Here is a 24,485-nt window from a genome sequence, read left to right on the forward strand (position 1 = left end):
TCCACTGTGACCTCTGTTGGCGTTGAGTGAGGATCGTATTATCACAGTTGGGAGGCATGATCCAGAAAAGGGGACATGCTAAAGTGAAAATGGAAAACGGAGTGGAGGAGAAACTTAAGGGAGGAGGGCTAGGGAAAGGAAAGATGACAGAGCGAGAAAGCAAATAAAATAAAATAAAATAAAATAAAATAAAATAAAATAAAATAGGATGGCCGCGAGGTGACGCTGATACCCCAGGGCCACTCATTCATTTATTTCATAGACCTTTTTTTCCAAGAAAACTTTTTTATTTTTTGTAAATTTTTTTAAAAAAGATTGCATTATGTATTTGAGAGAGACAGGGAGAGAGAGAGAGTGCAAGCAGGGAGGAGAGGGAGAAGCAGGCTCTCCGCTGAGCAGGGAGCCAGATGCGGGCTCGATCCCAGGACCCTGGGATCTGATCTGAGCTGAAAGCAGATGCTCAACCAACTGAGCCACCCAGGTGTCTCCAAACTTTTCTTTTTAAGTTGAGGTATAGTTGACACACAATTTTCATTGCTTTCCTGTGTACAACATAGTGATCGAACAAATCGATGTTATGTTACACTCACCACGAGCGTAGCTACCATCTGACCTGGTACAGCACTATCACAATACCATCGACTGTACCCCCTGTGTTTCATAAACATTTATCACTTTCCCATTCTGAATCTCTGTATCTTTACATCTATTTCCTTCCTCTGAGCCACACATTTCATTGTCTATCATTTACCAAATCTGATGGGACCATTATTTCTCACGCCATTCAGAGTGTTCACACTTAGGGATGTGTTTGCCAGTGATGCCCTGCTCCCTGGCCAAAAAGTCATGAGCTCTCAAAGCTGCAGAGTCATAGGGGTACCTGACTGGCTCAGTGAGCGGAGCGTGCGACTCTCAGTCTCACAGTTGTGGGTTCGAACCCCACAGTGGGTGTAGAGATTACTTAAAAATAAAATCTTCTTCCTGAAGATTTTTTGTTTTTAAAGAGTCATAGGGGCACCTGGTGGCTCATTTGTTAAAGCGTCTGCCTTCAGCTCAGGTCATGATTCTCGGGGTCCTGGGATTGAGTCCTGCATGGGGCTCCCTGCCCATTGAAGAGCCTGCTTCTCGCTCTCCCACTCCCCCTGCTTGTGTTCCCTCTCTCACTGTGTCTCTCTGTCAAATGAATAAATAAAATCTTGAAAAAAAATTAAAAACACTCATAAACAGGGGCACCTGGCTGGCTCAGTCAAGCGTGCGGCCGTTGATCTCAGGGTCATGAGTTCGAGCCCCACGTTCAATGTAAAGCTTGCTTAAATGAATAAATAAATAAAAACTGAAAAAAAAAGAGTCATGAACTACCTATGGGGGTAGAGGGTGGGAGGGGTGTGCTGAGGATTTCTGCACACTGGGGAAGTAGGCGGTGTGGTAGGAGAGGAAGTGCTCATAAAAGCGCTCGGGATTCAGCAGTAGCAACAATCATGACACCAGATGTGAAGCTCAGAGGGATCTCACAGCGTTTCTCAAACATGGGTGCTGGTCCCAAACACAAGCTAAGCTCCTTCAGCTGGGCTGGGGTCATGGTCCCTGCCTATGAAAGGGAGTGGTTCTCAGTGTTTCATACAAAATGGTGGTGAGTAAGGAAGCTCAGACCAAACGAAGATTTGAGAATGTTTAATTGATTCATTCTAACAACACACCCACCATTTACTTACTTCAGAAACATTTTTCTGGGGCGCCAGGGTGGCTCAGTCAACTAAGCGTCTACTTTCAGCTCAGGTCATGATCCCAGGGTCCTGGGATCGAGCCCTGCATAGGGCTCCCGGCTCAGCGGGAGCCTGCTTCTCCCTCTCCCTCTGCCTGCTATTCTGCCTACTTGTGGACTCACTTGAGCTCTCTCTCTTTAAAAAATAAAATCTTAAAAAAAAAAAACCAAAACAAACAAACAAAAAAACCAATTTTTCTGTCCCCCGAGGTTCCTGTCCCAGTCAGGGAACTAATGTTTATTTTTGGTCAGGGGGAAAGGTTGTGACGGGAAGGTTTAGCTTACAAGGCTGTTTAGATCTCACTGTCTTCCATTTTTTTATTCGATGATATTTGCAGAAAGTTAAGGGCAACGATTTATTAAACCGGACATTGGACTAATTGTGACACTGTTTCCTTATATTTTCAGTAAATGAACATTTATTTTTATTTATTTTTTTTTTAAGATTTTATTTATTTATTTGACAGACAGAGATCACAAGTAGGCAGAGAGGCAGGCAGAGAGAGAGAGAGGAGGAAGCAGGCTCCCTGCCGAGCAGAGAGCCCAACGCGGGGCTCGATCCCAGGACCCTGGGATCATGACCTAAGCCGAAGGCAGAGGCTTTAACCCACTGAGCCACCCAGGCACCCCATTCTTTTTTTTTTTTTTTTAAGATTTTATTATTTATTTGAGTGAGTGAGAGAGAAAGAGAGAGCGTGAAAGGAGAGAGGTCCACAGGAGAAGCAGACTCCCTGTCCAGCAGGGAGCCCGATATGGAACTCCATCCTAGGACTCCAGGATCATGACCTGAGCCAAAGGCAGTCGCCACCAACTGAGCCACCCAGGAACCCAAAGAACATTTATTCTTACAGAATCTTAGGTGGGACCACCTTAGAGATCATCTCTGGCCCATTAACATTGACCTTGGGAGTTCTGAGAAAAAAAACAATGCCCAGGCCCCACTCCCTACCAACTGAATCCGAATAGAGTCAAAGGCTGAGACCAAGGGGCAACTTAAGGTTCCACCAGTTATTCCAATGCAGCCAGGATTAAGAAATTGCTCTGGTCTCATTTTTATTTTATGGGTAAAAATACAGAAGTTAAAGAGATGAAGTGACTTGTGCTCACGTTGACAGCACATACACTAAAAGAGATGAAGTGATTTGCCCAAGGTCATGCTGCCAGGAAATGGTATCTCACCCCGACTCTTCTGATTGCCCATCCAATGTTCTTTCCACTATGCTTTTTTATGTCTTCTTCTAGAACTTGGGGTTTCGCTGAACATTGTAGTTAGATGATTTACAGCTGAGGGAGAAGGGACAGAGTCCATCAGTAAGAATGGGTGGGGAAACTTGTAAGGACTCCACTCAATCAAGGATTCTCCAGGACATGGCTCCTTTCAAGTCTTATTGATGGTAGGACCATCAAATGACCTTCCTTTGCTCAAAGCATTGCCTAATACTGTAGCCTACATTAGTTCCTCATAGAGCAAGCCGCTGCTCATGACTCAGTTGCACCCTTGAAGAAGACATTCGTGAATAAGTATTTGCACTTTCAGGAATTAACCATATTAAAGCAAGTGACAGGACATATCAATAACTCTTAATTTTTGAGCAGGGGTGTGTGTTAGGGTGAGGACTTACAGGTCCCACTTGAGACCGGGTAAAAGGTATAGCCCTTCTTCCCCTGAAATATACACATACATAAATGTTGCAAGTAATGTCTGGAGATTCACAGATCCATTGACACCAGATTAAGATCTCTTGGATCGGATGCTTTTGGGGCTCGATTTTTTAGTGTTTCTCAAAGTGTAGTCCAGGAACCATAGAAATGAGAACCACCTGGGGTGTTTGTTCAAAAAGCAGATTCCAGGGGCACCTGGGTGGCTCAGTGGGTTAAGCCGCTGCCTTCGGCTCAGGTCATGATCTCAGAATCCTGGGATCGAGTCCCGCATCGGGCTCTCTGCTCAGCAGGGGCCTGCTTCCCTCTCTCTCTCTCTGCCTGCCTCTCCATCTACTTGTGATTTCTCTCTGTCAAATAGATAAATAAAATCTTTAAAAAAAAAAAAAAGCAGATTCCAAGAGCAGCCAGAGACCTACTGTTTCAGAATCTCTGTGAATGAGGTATAGGAGTCTGTATGATATTAAAACTCCCTAGATGGCTCTTTCGGACACTCACATTTGAGAATTAGTGCTTTATCTCAACTTGAGATTTTTTTAGTAGTTTTTGAATGCTTTCCTTTATTGACTATTTTAGTTTTCATCTGCTCACTTGTCAAGTGTACCAAATAGTATGTTTAGTACAAACTCATTAAAGAATATATTCCCATGTGGAAATGTGGAAAAACAACCGGAAGGATAGATAGATAACCATCTCTCTGGGTAGTGGGAATATGGATGATCTTTTTTTTCCCCCCTTTATCCTCCTATCTTACTTCTCTCTTTCCTATTTTCTTTCTTGTATTTAAAGAAGATTCTTCTTCTTTCTGAGTTCAATTCCTCCATCTGCGAAAACAGGACATTGTAACTAGGCAATCTTCAAGGCCGCGTCTTGGTCGGGAAGTCCGCCACCACGCCTACCCCCAGCTCCCTTATCCATCTAATCACATGAACTGCAGGGATAACAACAGTGTTCCTGAAATAATTGTGTATTACTTTTATATATATTACGTTGTGATGCTTAGCAACCTTTTTAATTCAACAAAATCATTCTCTTCCTCCTCAAGGGGTTGGAACTGAAATGAACTCCACTACCTACACCACGAAAAGTTCATCCTCTTTCTTAAGCCTTAGAAAAAGCCCGACCGCATGTATCTCTTAGGCGCAGAAGAATGGTTGTGAACCAAAAAGCCAGGGCGTGGTCGCCCCGCCCACCTGCCCCTACATCACCACCCCTCTTGCCGCTTTCCAGCGCGGAGATTGGCTAAACTCAAGAAAAAGCCCCGCCCCTAGTCTTATGACCCGCGCTGAAGCGCCGAGTCCTGGCGTTGGCAGTGCTGTGGTCGGTGGTCTGCGGTTCTCTCGGCTGGATTCCGGCAAGCCTTTTCCCTGGTGTCGCTGCTGCTGTTGCCGTCGCCGCCGCCACCTCTACTCCGACCAGCCGCCGCCTGCTTTGCGGAATCATGGTGTGCTTCCGCCTCTCCCCGGTTCCGGGCACTGGGCTCGTTCTGCTCTGCCTCGTCCTGGGTGAGTTGTCGGGCCCTTCTGCTGTGTCCCTCAGCCGGGGCCCGGGGAGCCCAGTTCAAAGGCCACAACCTGAAAGACTGGTCCGGGGCAGGGCGGGGGTGAGAGGCTGAGCAGCTGACACTGGGCGGTGGCGCTTGGCCCGAGGAAGCGAGCTGTGACCTAGAGAAGGCCTGACCGAGGGATGGCGGGGAAGAAGGGCCCGTGAGAGAGAGAAGGGGCAAGTAAGGGGGGGTGGGCGCTGAGGGAGTAGGTGGGGAAGAGCGAGGCGTGGAGCCGACCTGGGTTCGGAAGAGTAACTTGGGGAAGATACTGAGGAGTGGAGAGCGGACGTATATGCGATTGATTCTGGGGTGGCCGAGACCATTAGGAGAGTCCTGGTTAAGATCTTAGAACCAGAGAAGAGTTTTGAAGATGGTGGACAACTGTGGGATGAGAGCGAAAATTGGGGAGGGACGAGACTGTCGCCTACACGAAGAAGCTTGGGGGAAGGGAAAGGGTATGGGTAGATATGACAGTAGAGTCGGGGGGACAGCGACAGGGCTAGGGGGGCGGTTTGTGGGTGGGAATTTGAGGCCATGGAGAAAGGGTGAATAAAGAGACGAGGAAGGAGATGCTGGATTTTAGTTTGTTAGTTGGAGTTTTGAGGGGTAGGGATCTAAGGTGGCCCGGGGCAATTTCCAGGGGGGAAAAACTCGGACTGAACCTCTGGAGACTAAAAGGAAGAGGGGGAACTTTGATGGGGAGCGAAGATCTGACTTGGAGGTGTTGAGGATGTCGGTTTCATGTCAGTTTTGCTATTTCCTCCCAGCCAGATCCTGATTAAAAACAACAACTTAAAGCCTTAAAAAAAAAAAAAGTTTGCAGGTATTTTGGTTGGGAGGATCTCCCAGATGTGAGGTCTGCGGGTGGTGTATCTGAGTGCCTTCTGCCTTCAGAAGCCCTTTTTCTTCTCAGTGGCACAACTGGCCTTTTATTTCATTTTTTGGAGGAGGAAGATGGGTAACTTGCCAAAGACTGGGTTGTTATCCAGTCATAAGAATGGCTGGATGAATGTTCGCTGATTTGTATTTTACCCGCCCTTGCCCAAAGATCACTGGGTCCCCAGGGCTTTAATGCCTGAAAGGTGAACTTTGACCAGAATGTCTCTTCCTGACCTGGTTCATCCTGTGCTTGTTGCTCTCCACTGACATGCTGTTTGTGACCAAATAAACCCAAAGGACAGACCCAGATGGGAGTGGCGAGGAAATAGAGCTATTTGGGGTCTGAGAAGGCATGAGAGGTGTGCATTCTGCAGTTCGTATATCGGTAGAATAAAATCAGCACCCTGAAATAGTGGATTCTCAAACAGGGGGACATTTGGCAATATCTGGAGACATCTTTGGTTGTCCCATCAGGGGATTACGTATGGCATCTGATGGGTAGAGGGTAGGTATGCTACTAAGCATCCTACAGTGCTCAGCATAGGGCTCCCTCCACCCCAAAAAAGAATTACCCACTTCAGAACGTCAGTAGTGCTAAAGTTGAGCAGTCTTGCTCCAAAGTGACTGTGCGGGAAGGGTTCTTGGTGATCTCACCTAGTGATTCTCAGAGAACTTTGGGAGAGGGTGCTTGTCAGATGAAAACTTATTTCTGAAAGAACACCAAGAAGTTATTTGTCGTTTTCACTCACAGTCTCATCCGTGTACAGTGGAGTTTTCCAGAGGCTTCATCATGTGGAATGACATCAGCACTGATGGCTCTGATGTTGTGTTTCATTCACTTACCATTTTTAATTTCAAACTTTGTAAATACCAGTAGACAGAATGCACATGACCAAAGCTCTTTGAAGTCCTCAGTGGGTAAGTGAGGAAGGGGTCCTGATACCACATGTCTCAGAGTCTCGGATCCAGTGCCGCTGTCCACATAGCACAGAAGACCACCTCCATAGCCCTTCTGAAAGGGGGCCAGGGAGACTTTGCGCAAACATAACTCGAAGCTCTGACACTGCCATGAAGCACTTAGTGAGGGGCCAGTGACCCTAAGAGAGGATTGTTTACAACGAAAAGCACCTTATCAGTGGCTAGAACACATCTGACCCAGGCATCTGTTAATCAGTACTTCCCTGCCAGTTGAATCTGCACAAACACAACATGGTTATTGTTTAGAGAAAGTGAAAAAAAAATAATAGTTGTCCTACTTGTTGGCTTTCGTGTCATTAGGTTTTTTTGTGTGTGTCTTTCTTTCTTTTTTTAATGAAAGCTTTTTTGTTTTGTTTTTACAAAAGCAATGCTTGCTCATGGCAGAAAATAAACAGGCAAAAAGAAGCACATGAAAGAATCCGTCAGCTATCTGCTAGTTTGCCGTTTATTGATCCGGGACTAACTAGATTCATCTTCTTGGAAGATTTCCAAAATCGATTTCCTCCACTTCCAGGTTTAGAACAGGGTTTGGTGGAGTAAAAAGTTCATAATGTACCTAGATTAGATTTTTCAGATGATAGCAGGATAAAATTGAAATTATCTCTTCAGGGCACCTGGGTGGCTTAGTGGGTTAAGCCTCTACCTTGGGCTCAGGTCATGATCCCAGGGTCCTGGGATCGAGTCCCACCCACATCAGGCTCCCTGTCAGGCTCTCTGCTGGGCAGGGAGCCTGCTTCCCTCTCTCTCTCTGCCTGCCTCTCTGCCTACTTGTGATCTCTCTCTGTCAAATAAATAAAATCTTTAAAAAAAAGAAATAATCTCTTCCATACAGCTGCTTTTTCTGGCATCTGCTGGTTCAGTGGAGCTCAGACTCCTTCCATGTGGCTCTCTCCCTTAAGACTTGAGCCCAACTTGAGTTGCTTGGTGAGTTTTGCATCCATCACAGTGGATACCCAGAGTAGGTTTTTAAGAACTCAGTAAATATTTATAAAGTACCTGTTGGCGAATCTTGCTCTTCTGGGCTACCATTGAAGGGGGATCTGTCCTGAATTTGCTCAATCTCTACCAGTTTCACTTTGTAACTATCCCAGCTCCACGGAAACTTTTTTAAAAAATAGCTGCTTTAGAGCCAGTACAGAAAAGAGTTCTTAGGAGTTCTTAGGGGTTATGTGTTACTGGTCCTTTCCACAGAGATTAAGTTATGCTCTTTATTTGAATGACTTACAACTGAGGAGAGAACATTTTGTAGAAAAGCTCTAGGAGTTTCCTGAAGAAAAGCTCTAGGATGCATCATAAAGAGAGGAGTGGCTAAAAATCATTTCCTAGCATCGTTGTCTAAGTATTTTTTCTTTGTGGCACCAGAGATTCAGAATTCTTCAGTAGTTACTGTTTTTTTACAACTAGTTTGACTTCTGGTTTTTACGAGGTTGATGTTTTCTGGGTGGGAGAAACCTCATAGAAATCTCCAGAGTGTGGACCTCACTGGTAGGAGGAGGCCCTCCCTCCCAGAAACAGTGATCTATCGAAGGCCACGTGAGCAGAGACCTGAGTGTTGCAGGGAGGCCGGCCAGGTGACCATCTGGAGGAATAGGAAAGAATAAATCTGGCCATTCCCAAGCTCTTAAGGTTATTAGGCTGGCCTGTTTTCCACTCTTTTAAAAATCCCAGTGCCAGTCAAGTCTCCCCTAAGGCATTAGTCTCTAAGAGCCAAGACTAGCTTAGGCACGGTGACTTCCCATTGCCTACTTAGCAGAGCGCCTGGTACATGGTTTTAACCCTCAGTAGATTTTTTTTTAAAGGATTTTATTTATTTATTTGAAAGAGAGGCAGTGAGAGAGAGCATGAGCGAGGAGAAGGTCAGAGGGAGAAGCAGACTCCCCGTGGAGCTGGGAGCCCAATGTGGGACTCGATCCTGGGACTCCGGGATCATGACCTGAGCCAAAAGCAATCGTCCAACCAACTGAGCCACCTAGGCGTCCCAACCCTTAGTAGATTTTTATGGAGGCTCTTCTGTGGTGGGCACTGGGAATAGGACTCTCAGACCAGCTTGTTTCTTCTGTGAACCTTAAATTATGTTTTGCAAGAAGTGTTTTTTATGTCTTTGGGTTGAGAACTTCAAGATTGGTGCTGAGCAGTGCAGATAATTATAAACCGTTTTACTGATGTGTGATCCCATAGGGAATGCTAGTATCTTACTCATACCCCTTCAGCTGTACCTCCATAAGAGGCACGGTTAACAGGGAGAAGTATGAAGTCCTTGGTAGGAGGGGGAATAAGGTTTTCACAAAGAACCAGTCTCTCCCGTTTTGGAGGTGATCTGAGAGAAGGTAAGCGGGCGATCGCTCTCTAACCTTAACCACATTTCGTTAAACTGGTAACTTCGATTTCAAGGTTCTGCTAAAATTGTTTTTAGCTATAATAGAGATACTTGGAAGGACAGGCTTATTATTTGTCCATTAGTCATTGGTTATCGGTTATCACATCTGATAGGATTATATTCAAATATGTTCACATGTTTCCCAGGAGTGAGGCTTTCTTCTCCTATGTCCTTGAGTGGAATTTGCGATTGACAATTATTTCATAGCACTGTGGCTGACTCAAGTGATCCTTGGTGCAGGAAGTCTGCTCTTCTCCTGCAGTGACAAAAGCATTCCGATTATAATTTCATATTAAAGTGATCAGAGATCACCTGCAATCCGAAAGTGTGCTTTAGGAGTACTTGGTGGTGTCTTGCTGTGCATTGCAGAAGAATTCTGGAGGTCTGCCAAGCACCACTCACTCAGCAATAAGCATTTTCCATGAGTTGAATAGTGTTGAATCTTCCTTCCTTATCCACTGTCTGATCTTAAAAATAAATTATTTTGGAGCTTAAAATCATTTCATTACTTTTCTTCTTAAAAGAGATTTACCAGAAGTCGGGAGTATCAGCAACGGAATGGGTGGTTGTACCTATATTAGGAAGCATCAGTGAGGACTTGTAAATGAGGAACAGTTAATCAGATTTATTAAACCCGGGAACAGCAAAGAAGGAATAAATAAGTACTGTGTGCCTATGTCTTTTTTTTTTTAAGACCCTTTGCCCAGCATCATTCTGAGCTGATGAGTTTGAGTTCAGAAGTTCATAAGTTAATATGATGAAAGTATGTTTAGAACTAAAATTTGGGAAGGATTCCTTTATATTCCTTTATATTTACTAGAAGGGAAGCTTATAAGCGGGAGTATCCAACATGCTTGGCTTAGCTCTGAAGGGCTTGCATGCTTTCGAAGAACCTGTTCGAGAAATGCTCCGATTCTTAGGGAGGATAACTTGCCTAGAGTCTCACAGCTAGTAAATTGGACTGTGACTGGATTTGAATTCTGGCTTTTCAGTGCCAGGGATGGGGCACTCATTATATTGGCTCTTAGATCATTGTCTTTTATTGGTTTTGTTTTACCACTGCTATTATGTTCCCACCTCACCCCCTCCCTTTGTTTGCAAATGTCTATTTTTCAACTACACTTCGGGTCAGATTTGTAAAAACCTAGCCACTTTTTGCAGCATCTCATGCTTGGCAAGAAAAGTTAATGAGTTCTAAAAGGACCTATAAATGAACTCTCTGGAAATAAGATTGAGAGGATATTTAAATTTGACAAAGTTGATTGTGAGGCATGCCTTTTTCTTTGTGGAGAATGAACTCCCAGCTCTGTAATTACACACTCAAGGATATAGTCAGCGGTGTGGGGTTTCTTATAAAAAACATTATTTAACTAAATTTAATTAATTTGTTTTTTTAAAAAATTTGAGTATAGTTGACACAGCTGTGGGTTTGCTTTTTTTTTTTTTTTTTTTTTTTAGTGTCATAAAGACTTAAACAGAAGTGGTTTAGCTGTGTTAAAATCAAAGACAGCAACAAGGATAGAAATGGTTTGCCTGGAGACATTTTTAGCAAAGTGCAAATGTTTCAACTATGAATTTGCCTTATAGGAAATGGATGTTTCCAAGCTTGAAATTCATGTCACAACTTATTGAGGCGAAAACTTGGCTTGGGGGTTGAGGGAGTATCTAGAAGCCAGGTAGGTTAGGTTCATGATTTGGAAGAGCTGAAACACGGGCCTTTTTGTAATTAAACTATATTTCAGGTCCTTATTGCAGAGTATTTTTATCTTGATATGATCAACCAGGATTTACTGAGAAACTATTACGTATTCCACACTATTAGGAATGATAGAAAATGGAGGGAGAGTGATAGACACGGTCTCCCCGACCTTGGCCTCCGTATGGATGACCTTCATCTAAGGGGCACGCTCCAAGGAGCAGTGGCATAGATTAGATCTTCTTCTGGGAAGGGAGAATATTGGAATTCAAATGAGTGGTGGAGACATTATCAAAAGGGAATCTTAAATCCATATATCATCCATTCACAGACTGAGGTCCTTTTTTTTTTATTAACAAATTACCTGCTGTATACTATAATTTACCATGACACATCAGTTTGTTGTGAAGTTATAGTTGAAAACTGCTGTTTTAAGGCAGTGCCTGTGACAATATAGGGGTCAGGATTTACAGGCATAAAATAACTGAACTATTCAGGATAGTATAAAATATACAGAAAGGTCGGGGTATACACCATGTACGATTCTTGAGGCTTTTACAGTTAAGGAGATGGTGGAGAAAAATGGCTGCTGAAAAATGGGTAGCTTAATCTGTCCAGGTTCTTTTTTGTTGTTGTTGTTAGGATTTTTTTTTTATTTGACAGAGGAAGAGCAGAAATAGGCAGAGCGGCAGGCAGAGGGAGAGGGAGAAGCCGGCTGAGCAGGGTGCCCGACGCGGGGGCTCCATCCCAGGAAACTGATCATGTCCTGAGCCCAAGGCAGACACCCAGCCGACTGAGCCACCCAGGCGCCCCAGTCCAGGTTCTTCATTGTAAGCACCAGGAATAAAATCTGATCGATTCTAAGCAGAAAAGGAGTTTATTAAAAAGCTACCAGGGCATATGTGTAGGCTTGAGTCCCACCGTTTCATCCCTAGATATACACCCAGCAGGTACACGTGCATGTGTGTTCGCCAACGTGTCCCCGTGTGGTAAGGCCAAACTGGAAACCAAACCATGTGCCATCTGCGATCTGTCATCCCTCAGCAGGGGAGTGTTTGCCCAGGAACAGAAAGCTACACATACAGAGTGAGCAGGGACAGACTGCAGTTACACGCAGCCTGGGTGAATGGCACGGACATTAGGCGCGGTCGAAGAATCCAGACTCAGAAGAACACAGTGAATGATTCCACTGATAGCAAGTTGAAAAACAGGCAGAATGAATCTAATACAGTTATAAGTCAGGGTAGTGGATGCCCTTGGGAGGGGGAAAAAGGTACCTGGAAGGGAGCACAGCAGGGGCTTTCGGGGCTCTTGGAATGTTCTGTTTCTTGACACAAGTGGATTCAGTTAGCGAAAATTCTTGGAGCTGTCTGCTTCATGTTAGTGTGCTTTTTGCTTTCGTGTGTTGCAGTGTGCACTCTTCTATGTGTATGTTGCACATTGGTACAGTTTCACTTGATGAAAAGACGTGTATCAGGTAAGTCGGAATCGCCAGAGCTCCTGCCTGTGTATCTTGAAGCCTGGTTGAGGTTCCCAAATCGCACCACCGAGCGGCGCCAAGCCTGAACCGGCTGTCCCGCCTAGATCCTGCCTGTGGTGGCAGCTTCCGCCCGAGGGAGACAGTTCCATTCGTGGCTCTGATTCCACCGCCCTCCTATCTGAAATCTGGGGTGGATGCCTCTGTCAGGCAGAGCCGAGCCCAAGTGCCCATCCTTGCCGCCAGGGAGGCCAGGACGGGCCGGCGAGTATCTGGCATTTTCAGCTCTTAGAGTGGGTGGTGATACTGACCAGAAATGATTAGGAAGAGGCAGTGTCGAGCGAGGGGGGTTTTGTATTTGGGGGTAGCCAGACAGAGAGGGATATCCTTCCTGAACTGAACATTGAGGTCAGTAGAAAAATTGTAAATTTCAAATGGTAGGGACAGTCGAAGCCTAGGGGTAGAAATTGAGTAAAGCATGGTTGTTTGGGTCCTGCGGGACAAGTTTAACCGGATTAAAGGGTGTGTTCTGGGAAAATGGTTTGAGAGAAGTTGAAGGAATAGGGTGGGATGAGATTAAGGATTACTTTGAAAGTCAGGTGGAGGAATTTAAATTTAATATGGGAGCTTGGGAGCTAGTAAAAGTTTCTGAACAAGTGTCCAGAAAGGAGGAGGTATTTAAGGACCATTAATCAGGAAGCATTTCTAGGGACAGCTGGGAGGCATCTGTAGTAATGTAGGGGTGGGACAGTGCATTGGGAGTAGAAAGAAAAGGCCAAGGTTGGATTTAAGAGAGGATTTGAAGGGGAAAAAACCTGGCTAGGACTTCAGGACGGGAATGAAGTAGAAGCTATTCCCAAACTTCTGTGCCTGAATGACTCTACTGGGTCCCATCTCTCCTTGAGAACTAGAGAGGCTGAGAAGGGGACCAGCTTAGAAGAAGCAGAAGAGTGACTTTCAGTTTTGGAATCGTTGAGTGTGAGGTGATAGATACTGAGTGAAAGTGGTTTCCAGTGCCGTTGGGAGAGGCAGAGGGGAGGGAGTGGTGAAGCTCTGTGAAAGGAGTAGCTCTCACTGGGAGAAAGGCAGCGAAGGCACCAGAACAGAAAGTGCTGGAGTCCTCAGGGCCTTTCTCAGTTCTCATTTTCAGGTCAGCAGCTAGACTGTCTTGACTTTACTGTAGTGGTACATTGGAACCACAGCTGACTTGTGCCTTCTGCTTCATGAAGTTTGAGGTCCACATGGGCACCGTGGGGTTCTTAACCATCTTCTGCCATTTTCTTTCCGTCACTTTAATATCTTCGGAAAGTAAATGATTAGTTTGAAATGTAAATGATTAGTATGGAAAGTGAATGTGAGGCTTTTCTTGGTTATTTCCAGCTGATTTGAATCCTTTGACTACAAGGAGTTTATGTTAAAGCTGGGGCACTTGAAATGAGGTGCAGAGAGCAGCCTATAAAAAGCAGGCCTCCATTTGATAGGCAGCATTAGAAGCCAGAGTCCTCAGCCCCACTCCTGGGTAGCCTGGGGTCAGGGCTGACAGCTCCTCCATATACCATACCTTACTTAGAAAAGAATGGCATGAAACCTACTTAGGCCTCTCTCGGAGGTCTTTTCTAGCCTTAACCAATACATTTAGGTACTCAGCAACCACAAGCTTTAGCATAATATTCGGGCTGGCAAGGCAGCCTGGTCTCTGGTGCATCCCCACGGGTCGGCCTTTGTGTACAACTTGAAAGGCGTTGCTGAGGCGCGCCTTCTTGGTATTCCTCTTAGGACTTTCTGCTCTGTAGTCCGCAACATGTCCCTGCTTGTAGATGACGCCGCATTGCTCAGGTATCATTAAAGGATACGCAAGTGTCTTAACAGGAAACAGCTCACCCCTTGGGTAATGTGGGAGACAGTGCAGAAAACCCTTACGTGGTTGTCAGTCACTTAGGCCGCTGGCGTGTTTGCTGGCACATAGCATTTTGAGTCCTTGGGCGCTTTAGCTTAACAGGTAATGTCCCTGCGTGTATCCTGGTGTAGATCAGAGTCACGTGAGCTCAAAAGTCCCAAGGCTTTTGACCCTGTAGGGTTTCTCTGCCAAAAGAGGTTGCAGGTTCCAAACATGGGAAATGTCTTTGAGTCTGTATCAAAAGATTCGTCAGCCTTTCTAATCGATTGGATTTTAAAATAAAACAAAGTGATGAGTGTTACATTTATAAAAAATTAACCTTTTGCGTTTAGACCTAACAACCTTTGAAACTCTGTTCTTTTGGTCACATGGTACACCTGCTTACAAGGCTCTCGCACACCTTCCTATCAGAGTAAAATAGTTTGCCAAGATATCTGGTGTCATAGGTCACATAGCTTTCGGCAGGATTGAAAGCAACAAGACCATAGAACATCCGGTCTATCATTATTTTGACAGAGAAAGTTCCATTGGCTGGTTTGAGGGAGACAGGGTTGTTTTGTTTTTGTTTGTTTTTATTTTTTATTTTTTTAGAAGATTTTATTTATTTATTTGTCAGAGAGAGAGTATACACAAGCAGGCAGAGTGGCAGACAGAGACGGCAAGAGAAGCAAGCTCCCTGCCGATCAAGGAGCCCACCTGGGGACTCGATCCCAGGACCCTGAGCTGAAGGCAGCGGCTTAACCAACTGAGCCACCCAGGCGTCCCTGTTTGTTTTTATTTAAAATCAGTCAGTTAACATAGTGTCTTACTAGTTTTAGGGGTAGAGTTTAGGGGGTCGTCAGTTGCATGTCACACCCCGTGCTCATTCCATCAGGGGCCCCCTTTCATGCCCATCACGCCAATACCCCATCCCTCCACTCACCTCCCCTCCAGCAACCCCGTTTGTTTGCTACGGTTAAGAGTCTCTTACGGTTTGTCTCCCTCTTTGATTATGTCTTATTTATTTTCCCCTCCCTTCCTCTATGTTTATCTGTTTTGTTTTTTATATTCCATATCTGAGCAGATTATACGGTATTTGACTTTCTCTGACTTACATCACTTAGCATAAGACCCTCTAGTTCTATCCTTGTTGCAAAGGAGAGGGACAGTTTAACACCCCTCCTGAGCCTTTCCCTTTAAGTTTATTTGCCTTAAAAACAAAAGTCCTGACAGCAAAGCTAGCAAGACACAGATGAATGTGTATATATGACTGTTAGGAGGCAAAAGGCAAATGTCACCAGTCTGTGCCATGACCTAAGCATCCTAGGTCAAGTAACCCTTCTGGAATGGGTGATGCTGACTTTATCAATAGGATTCTGCTAAAAATACAAAGAAAAACCATTACCAAGATGCCATATATGTTCAGAGTCTTTTGTTTCATTTTAGAGTGGTTGAACTTGAGTGGTGGATAGAGCTTTTTCCTTTAGGTATGTTGTTGTCGTACAATTTTACAGTCTGATTCTTTCTAATCTAGGAGCGGTCTCATCTTATGCATTGGAATTTAATGTGACAGACTCAGAAAAAGCCGTTTGCCTTTTTGCAAAATGGCAGATGAATTTCACAATACGCTATGAGACTACAAACAAAACTTACGTAAGTGCTTTTCTTTTTCTTTGGGTTTTACAGTAGGAACTCAGTTCTACCCTTTATCTTTTGTATATATTCACGTAGATAAGATTGCATATGTTAACTGACTTAACATTTAAATTCTGTTGGTTTCTTAAAAAAAAAAAGTAGATACTTGAAGGTGTTCTGTTTAGTGTTGGAAGGAATATTTTATTTCCGGGGTTCTTTGGAGTTCTTTTTGCAGCTGATTAAGGGCAAATGATCCAAAGACTGTGGCGTTGAGGTCTGACTACATCTGTAACACTTAACATGTACACATCAAAGCTTTCCCAGTTTAATAGTTTGCTATTAAAATCTCCTTTGAGGGGTAGCCTCTCAATCCTTTTGCCTTCCTATTTTTTTTCAGTTAAGGTCCTGCCTGCTTATAACCTAATTTTTTTTTTTTTTGAATCAAGAGCAGACGTTCAGGCCAATTTTTCCTTTTTCCTTTCTGACATACATGAATTTGTCCAGAGGACTGGGATGTAGGTGAAGAATCTGAGACTGGTTTACACAATGGGGCAGGTGGAGGGCAGCCTGGCTGTGGGGGGCGAGAGGCGGGGGCCAGTGACAGAGACCCAATTGGCGTGTCCTCTACAGATGCCTGGTGCTCGGTACTGCCTGTTTCCTCCTTACCCCTGCACTCCTTTTTCTTTTAGAAAACTGTAACCATTTCCGACTTCAGCACTGCATCATATAATGGAAGCGTTTGTGGGGATGATCAGAACAATCCCAAAATAGTGGTGCAGTTTGGATCTGGTTTTTCCTGGACTGTGAATTTTACCAAGGAAGAGTCTACTTACTCAATTGACAGCATCTCGTTTTCCTACAACACTAGTGATAAGGCGACTTTTCCGGATGCTAAAGATAAAGGTAAGCTTATGAATTAGATTTGTGTTATGCTTTCTTGCTCTTTTTTTTTTTTTAAATCTTTGAGAGAGAAAATGTGCAGGGAGAGGCAGAGGGAAAGAGAGAAACACCCAGTTAGACTCCGATACGGGGCTTGATCTCATGACCCTGAAATCATGATGTGAGCTGAAATCGAGTCAGACAGTTAACGGACTGCACCACCCAGCGCCCCTCTCTTGCTTATAGTAATACAAATGTAGGGCGCTTGGGTGGCTCAGTGGGTTGAGCAGTCTGTCTTTGGCTCAGGTCATGGTCCCAAAGTCCTGGGATCAAGCCCCGCATCGGGCTCCTCGTTCAGCGGGGAGTCTGCTTCTCCCTTTGCCCCTCACCCTGCTCATGCTTGCTCGCTCGCTCTCAAATAAATCTTTTAAAAAAGTGTGTGTGTATGTATCTATATACACATTTAGAAAATCATACAAATGTAAATAATTTTTAAAAATCATCTGCACACACGTGTGTCTTCCTAACTAGAACAGAAGGTTCATGTCTTTGTGTCCCTACCACCCATGTATGGCAGTGTTCGACATGGTGATGGTAATTTGCTGTCCCTCTTTGAGTTTACTTTGTACCACGGAGTACCCTAAGTGTGTGACTAGCTGAGTTTCAGTCCCATGACAGCAAGCCTGGGAAGTAGAAATTATCTCAGCTTTATAGGTAAAGGGAGTCAGTCTTGATGAGATTAAGTGACTTGCCCCGAGGTCACACAGCTTGTAAGTGGTGAGCTGGTGTTCGAACCAAAGTCTGTTAAGCTGCAGCATTTGTGGGCTTTACTCTTTTTACTTATTTCATTCAGTAGTGGGTCATCGACAAATGCTGAATGAGTGAGAAAACCCTTTAGGGATAGATATTTTTTATTTTTTTATTTAAAGATTTTATTTATTTGAGAGAGGCAGTGAGAGAGGGAACACAAGCAGGGGGAGAGTGGGAGAGGGAGAAGCAGGCTTCCGGCTGAGTAGAGAGCCGGATGGCGGATGGCGGGCTGGATCCCAGGACCCTGGGGTAACGACCTGAGCCCAAGGCAGACGCTTAATGACTGCGCCACACAGCGCCCCCCATAGAGATTTTAAATCTGTACAAGTTCAGTAACCTGAGATCAGCAGAAATGTTTCATCTTCAGATCCTTTTTTTTTTTTTTTACCATTTAGATAGGATTTGGACTGAAAAGTAAATGATTAATTAAAGGCAAAATGAAAGGGAAAATGTTGCTATTTGGAGACAATATCAGATCCAGACCAACTCGGAAAAGCATTAGCAAATAAGGCGTTCTTGTCACTCTTAGAACTGAAATGCATACTGGATTTTTTATTTTGTACTGAGTATTTTGAGGGCACGGATAGTGGAGATTTCAGTTTAGTCGGGGTTGTAATTCTCCTTTCTTTCCCTTCTGTTGAGATTTGGGTCAACAGGGTGTCTGTAAGTAGCTTTCACAGATAGTATTTCCTTTCAACCCCAGAAACACACGCAGATGGTCTTTAGCTGCAAGCCCTGGGGATAAATGACTCACTGGAGGTATGGATAGCAAAAGATCCTATTTTCAGGACCCAGAGGTGAATGAGCTCATACAAAACTTGGGAGGCAACAGGACAGAGACTTGGAAATCAGTCCTAGTTTTCTCTTTCCTAATCTCATGTGAAAGGATAACTAGAGCGAGTCTGTTACTGGTTTACTTGTGTATTTAGCTTTGCGCCCTGCATTGTCCTTTCCAACTAGTCTGTGGTTTGCCCCTCACCTTCAAGGAGCTGTAAAACAAGTTGGGGAGACAAAGCAAAATGGTTTTTCCAAGTTCGATGGTAAAAGTAGAACGCGCCGGATCAGTGTGATTATTTGTTGTTGTTCCAGGGTTTTGTTGGGGGGCGGGGGTGGACATGAGGGAAGCCTGCTGGCCCTCTCGTCCAGGGTACAGAGTAAACTTGCAGATGCCATATGCTTCCTGAGCCCATCTGTGAGGGCCTGTGGTTCTAGAGTGCGTGGTCTGAATGTGTCCTCACCAGTCGTCTGCTCGTCTGCTTGCCTGCTGGCCTGCTGGCGAGCCAGAGCCAGAGGAGAGGTCGGTGGGTGTTGGAGGAGGGAGGAGGACGAGCTGAGTCAGGCAGGGAGTTTGAGCAGAGGCTTTCCAGCAGGGGGAAGCATGGTATGAGCAGCAGTCGCTGGAAAGCTTCCTGATGAAAATAGAGGCTGTGTGTGTAGCAGGAGAATCAAGTTGGCTGGGCGCAGCGGGTCTAAATTATAGGGGGCCTTGGAAGCCAAGGAAAGGCATTTAGCTTGATGGCGTAGGCACTGGGGAACCATTTTAGGTTTTTAGGCAGAATGACAGAACAGAAGCAGAGACAGTAGTTTATAAAGAATGTTCTGTAGGATTCATTGGGAAGTGAGGAGACCGCAGGCAGAGATGCCCACGTTAAGGGGCTGCTGCAGTAACCAAGAGGTGATAAGACCAGGGCCGAGATCAAGGGGTGGCGATAAAAGGACAGATGGGACAGATTTGAATGGAAAGACAGTGAACTCTAAAATTAACATCTTACTCTCCTTGTTTTTATTTTAAACGAGGAATGCAGTTTTTTTTTAAATGACCAACATCTATGAAATAACATATTTGAAACTATTTGGAATTTAAAATGGTTTCCTTAAATGGACTGTTGTTTTTGAAACGATTTAGTGTTTTAATTTTAGGCATCTGATAATTGGAGTAATTTTGAAAACTGCTGTTTTCTTTTAATTTTTTTTTGTGATTAAAGTACAGAAAAGTCCAGAGAGTCATGTAATAGACCTATATGTATCTGTTACCCAGAATTTATAAATGCCATTTCTTTCATATTTTGCCTCATCTATTTATTTATTTAAATAAAGCCTTACGGATACACTTGAGGTTTCCTTTGTACTCACTCCCCGGAGTCATTTCCCTGTCTGCCTCCCAAGTGGCAGCCACTCTTAGGAACTTGGGGTGGAACCTTCCTATCGGTCTGTTTATATTGGACTAATCGGTACATGTTCATAAATAATACATAGTTTAAAAAATTATCGTTTCATAGTATATCTCCAGTATGTCCGTAGATGGTTTCTGAGCTCTGTTTATATAAGACAGTTCAAATACCTATTCACTTTACGTTAACAGTGAGAAAAACCAGTTTTGGGGAAAAAATGTTCTAGTTCTTTGACTTAAATTTTTCCCCGCTTTGACCATTAGGGGGTGCCATGACAGCATGAATTGGCTGTCTTGCTACTTCATGGAGAGGCCCTGAAGACCGCCCCTGTTAAGGACCTCGTATCCCTCCCTCGATGCTTCTCCAGAAGAAACTAAGCCATTTGGGTGTGGCTAGTTGTGGTCATAGTCTCTTCACCATGGGCCTTACAATAAAAACTCCATACAGACTGACTGTAACTTACTCCTTTCACATTCTGAAGATACCCTGAAATGGAATAGTCTTGAAATGCTAGCCAGGAAGAGGTTCCAGAAGCTCATTTTAGTAACTGTAACTGACTTCGGGATAGTAGCACAAAAGTCAGGACTTCCTCTGAAGTCCTTGCCGAATCCATCTTCCTTCCTTCCTTTGGTCGCGAGGCCCTGTTGATCGTACGTTAGCTGTGTGTTCAGTTTGGCCTCTTTGCTGTCCGTCTTCTGCCTCTCACCATCTTAATTTAGGCAGCCCCTCACCTTTTACCTCAGCCAGAGCAGCAGCCTTCTAACTACTTTCCTTCCTTAATGACTTCCCTCAGAAGTTATTGCCCCTGCCTAGCCCCTGCAATTTTGTCATCTCCCTTAGAATAAATTATATGTGTGTTATTTATTTCCAGCTTTAAAAACTCAAGCTCACCCTCCACTGCTGACAGAATAAAGCCTAACCTGTCCTCAGCTCCTCCAGTTTCCTTCCAACGCGTGGCCACCTTTGACTCATCTTTCCCTCTTAACCCCCATCACGGCTTTCTTCCTTACTCGCTCTGTTTTAGCCCCAGTGAATTTGTCATTTCTTTCTTTTTTTTTTTTAAGATTTTATTTATTTACTCGACAGAGAGAGAGAGATCACAGGTAGGCAGAGAAGCAGGCAGAGGGTGGGGGGAAGCAGGCTCACCGCTGAGCAGAGAGCCCAATGTGGGGCTCTATCCCAGGACCCTGAGATCATGACCCGAGCCGAAGGCAGCAGCTTAACTCACTGAGCCAGCCAGGTGCCCTGAATTTGTCATTTCTTGAACATGCCGTGTCCTCTGTCCCATGTGGATGCAGTGAGGCAGGATGGCAGAAGGAGGAGAGAGTCTGCAGATAAATTTACGTCCTCACTGTTCTCCTGCCTTCTTGGAAACCGTTAGTGTTAATTTTGTTTTACAGGAATTTTGACCGTCCGTGACACTGTGGGATTCAGAATTCCTTTGAACGACATGTTCAGATGCAATAGTTTATCAACTCTAGAGAACAGCGGTGTCGTCCAGTACTATTGGGATGTTCACGTACAGGCTTTTGTCCAGAATGGCACAGTGAGCACAAAAGGTGAGTTCTTCGAACAGATACACTTGGATCCTGATTTAAGCTTCAAGTATACCAGCTGGCTTGCATTGAAGTCTTGTTATTTGGAAGCATTTCTACACTAAGACTTGCGTAGCTTTCACCGGACCGTGAGGTTTTTGCAGATAACCATAATTCTTGTTCCTGTGGGACTTCGCAGTTTCAAGTTGATGATGCATACATTATGGGGATGGTTTTTTGCAGATGCTTGACCTGTAGCGTTTTCAGCGGATCAAACCCAGTCTTTGTTTGAACAGATCCTCAGATAGCTTGCTTTGATCATCAGCTTTTTAGCTTTTGATGATCCAAGACCACAGCTTAGGAATGAGATTTTTGTGTTTGAATCTTGAGTTTACTTATAAACTGCTTTTATAACTTACATATAGCTAAATGGAAATGTCATAATTTCTCATTCACCAGCTCTGAAAATCGACCAGCCCTTCCTAAGAGGTTGAAATGCCTCTGGTTTGCTGAAGGGGTGATAACAAATAGAGGGTTCATTTGTATTTGAACCCTGTAGTGATTTCTAAATGTTCCTCTGGTGAACACTCCTTCCTTCTAGTGGTTGTGTGTGGGAAAGAAGAGAGTAGGAGGGAGATGTTTTCAGATTTAAATCTCTCATTTTCACATCAGAAGCAGGTGACACTCTTTGGGAATAAAGGGACATCAGGGCGCAAAAAGATGAGTGTGTGGTAGCTGAAGTACGAAGTAGAGAAAGCATTTTTTTTTTTAATTAGACAGAGATCGCAAGTAGGCAGAGAGAGAGGGGGAACGCAGGCTCCCCGCTGAACAGAGAGTCGGATGCGGGGCTTGATCCCAGGACCCTGAGATCATGACCTCAGCTGAGAGGCTTAACCCACCCAGCCCCCCAGGCACCCCTGGAGAAAGCATTTGTATGTGTCGGGTGTGTCATAATTCTGAAAGACCCGTCAGTATCTGAAGCAGCAGTTTGGGAACCTCTGCCTGAGTCCCCTAATAAAACTCTTTGAACTTGTATTGTGAGAAATATTTTGCTCTTTCCTGGCCTTAGGAATTAAGAAGAAGGCCACTTCAGTTTATTTTGTCCTGTTTGTTTTCTTTAGAGTATCTGTGTGAAAAAGATAAAGCTTCCACCACTGTGGTGCCCATCACCTCCACCGCTGCGCCATCCCCCACCACAGCACCTACTCCAAAGGAGAAACCAGAGGTGGGATCCTACTCGGTTAATAACAGCAATGGTACTTGTCTTCTGGCTACCATGGGGCTGCAGCTGAACTTCACTCACAACAAGGTATAGATCTCTGTGTTTATTGATACGTTCTTCTCATATCTCCCTTCAGATGCGGTGTATCTTACCTCTGGCCTAAGAGTAGTTTTGTTGCTAGACTGGTTCTGTTTTAAAGATTTTTAAAAATTTTATTTATTTGAGAGGGGGGGGAGAGAGAGACCATGAGCAGGGAGTGGGGCAGAGGGAGAAACAGACTTCCCGCTGAGCAGAGAGTCTGATGTGGTACTCGACCCCAGGACCCCAGGACCCCAGGACCATGACCTGAGCCAAAGGCAGCCACCTAACGATGGAGCCACCTAGGCGCCCCCAATTCTGTTTTTTGTTTTTGTTTTTGTTTTAAAGATTTTATTTATTTATTTGACAGATCACAAGTAGGCAGAGAGGTAGGCAGAGAGAGAGAGAGGAGGAAGCAGGCTCCTTGCTGAGCAGAGAGCCCGATGCGGGGCTGGATCCCAGGACCCTGGGATCATGACCTGAGCTGAAGGCAGAGGCTTTAACCCACTGAGCACCCAGGCACCCCTGCCCCAATTCTGTTTTAAATGGAGATTTGATGTTGACCTGTTGAGGACTGATAAATTCGGAGTTACTGTAACCACGAAGAGTTAATGTCCCAGGCAAGGGGTTTTCTTGGCCTGTGGGAAACCTAGCCATTTCAGGGACTCTTCGGGGTTTAGATTCTGTTTACCATCAGTAGATCTGAGTACAGACAGTTGATTTTTATTTCAGTCCGTTTAAAATCTAACTCCTTCACATTTGTATCTGGAACGCAGTGTAGGTTGACTTAGGGGAAAGTGCAGCTGTTTCTCCATGACTCAGACCGTGGCCGCGCACCCCAGGCTTGCGTCTGCCGCGGCGCTTGTGGTTGCAGTGTTCCCCTGCGCCTCCAGGGGGCGTGCCGACGGACGCATCCCATTTCCAGAGTCTTGCGCCTTCAATAAGCGAGCGGCGCAGATGACTCTTATGCTCCATAAAAATGTGTCTTTTCATTTGGCTCATTACTGAGGAAGCTTCCTTCTTGTTTTTCTTTTCTTTCCTTTTTTTTTTTAAGTTGTCTGAGTCATAGCTTGAGGGCCTGGGCCAACTTCGTTTGAAAGTAAGACACCATAAACTTAAAGTATCCAGACAAAAGCATTTTTTGCCCCCCCCCCCCCGAAGTTGTTTATTAGAGGGTAAGGTTTTGCTATGGACTCGCCCCGGTCAGCTGTACCTTTCTCCCTCGTCTTCCCCTCCAGGTGGTTTCAATTATTAACATCAACCCCAACACCACGGACTTCACCGGGAGCTGCCAGCCTCGGAGTGCCCTGCTCAGCCTGAACAGCAGCAACGTCAAGTATCTTGACTTCGTCTTTGCTGTGGTGAGTAACAGATTTCCCTGAGATCTGGGCTGTTTTCTTAGAAACACATCTGAAAGTCTAAACAGCTGTGTGTGTGTAGCAGGGGATTTAGCTCTGTTTTCCATTTCAGCACTGCTTCATGATAAAGTGTGGGCCATCGGTCCCTCTTAACCCCTCAGTCACCTCGGGGGTCTGCAGGCTGGATTCTTAGCTTCATGTTCACCAGAAGTGACTGTTCTGCCCTCACATAGACTTGAGGGTAGGAGCAAGAATTAACCCACATCAAAAAAAAAAAATCTCTATCTGCTGTAGAAATACTTAATAATAAAGTATATATATTTATGGGCGCCTGGGTGGCTCTGGGTTAAGCCGCTGCCTTTGGGCTCAGGTCATGATCTCAGGGTCCTGGGATCCAGTCCCGCATCGGGCTCTCTGCTCACCGGGGGGCCTGCTTCCCTCTTTCTCTCTCTGCCTGCCTTTCCCTCTACTTGTGATCTCTTTCTGTCAAATAAATAAAATCTTTAAAAAAAGAAAAAAAGTGTATATATTTATATATTACATGTTA

General features: G+C 44.7%; 1 protein-coding gene across 3 annotated transcripts in view; it reads left to right on the forward strand.

The window, feature by feature from the left end:
- Positions 1-4,643: 4,643 nt before the first annotated feature.
- The window catches only part of LAMP2 (lysosomal associated membrane protein 2), a 39,682-nt gene continuing 19,840 nt past the window's right edge, over positions 4,644-24,485 (forward strand). For all 3 annotated transcript variants that reach the window (XM_082716266.1, XM_082716268.1, XM_082716267.1), the window contains exons 1-6: positions 4,644-4,926; positions 15,785-15,903; positions 16,575-16,788; positions 21,146-21,304; positions 22,402-22,589; positions 23,819-23,941. In XM_082716266.1, the coding sequence (XP_082572392.1) occupies positions 4,863-4,926; positions 15,785-15,903; positions 16,575-16,788; positions 21,146-21,304; positions 22,402-22,589; positions 23,819-23,941 (867 nt within the window). In that variant the 5' untranslated portion in view covers positions 4,644-4,862. The remainder of the gene's footprint in view (positions 4,927-15,784; positions 15,904-16,574; positions 16,789-21,145; positions 21,305-22,401; positions 22,590-23,818; positions 23,942-24,485) is intronic.

This window comes from Mustela nivalis (assembly GCF_964662115.1).
Source record: "Mustela nivalis genome assembly, chromosome: X".
Lineage (NCBI taxonomy): Eukaryota > Metazoa > Chordata > Mammalia > Carnivora > Mustelidae > Mustela > Mustela nivalis.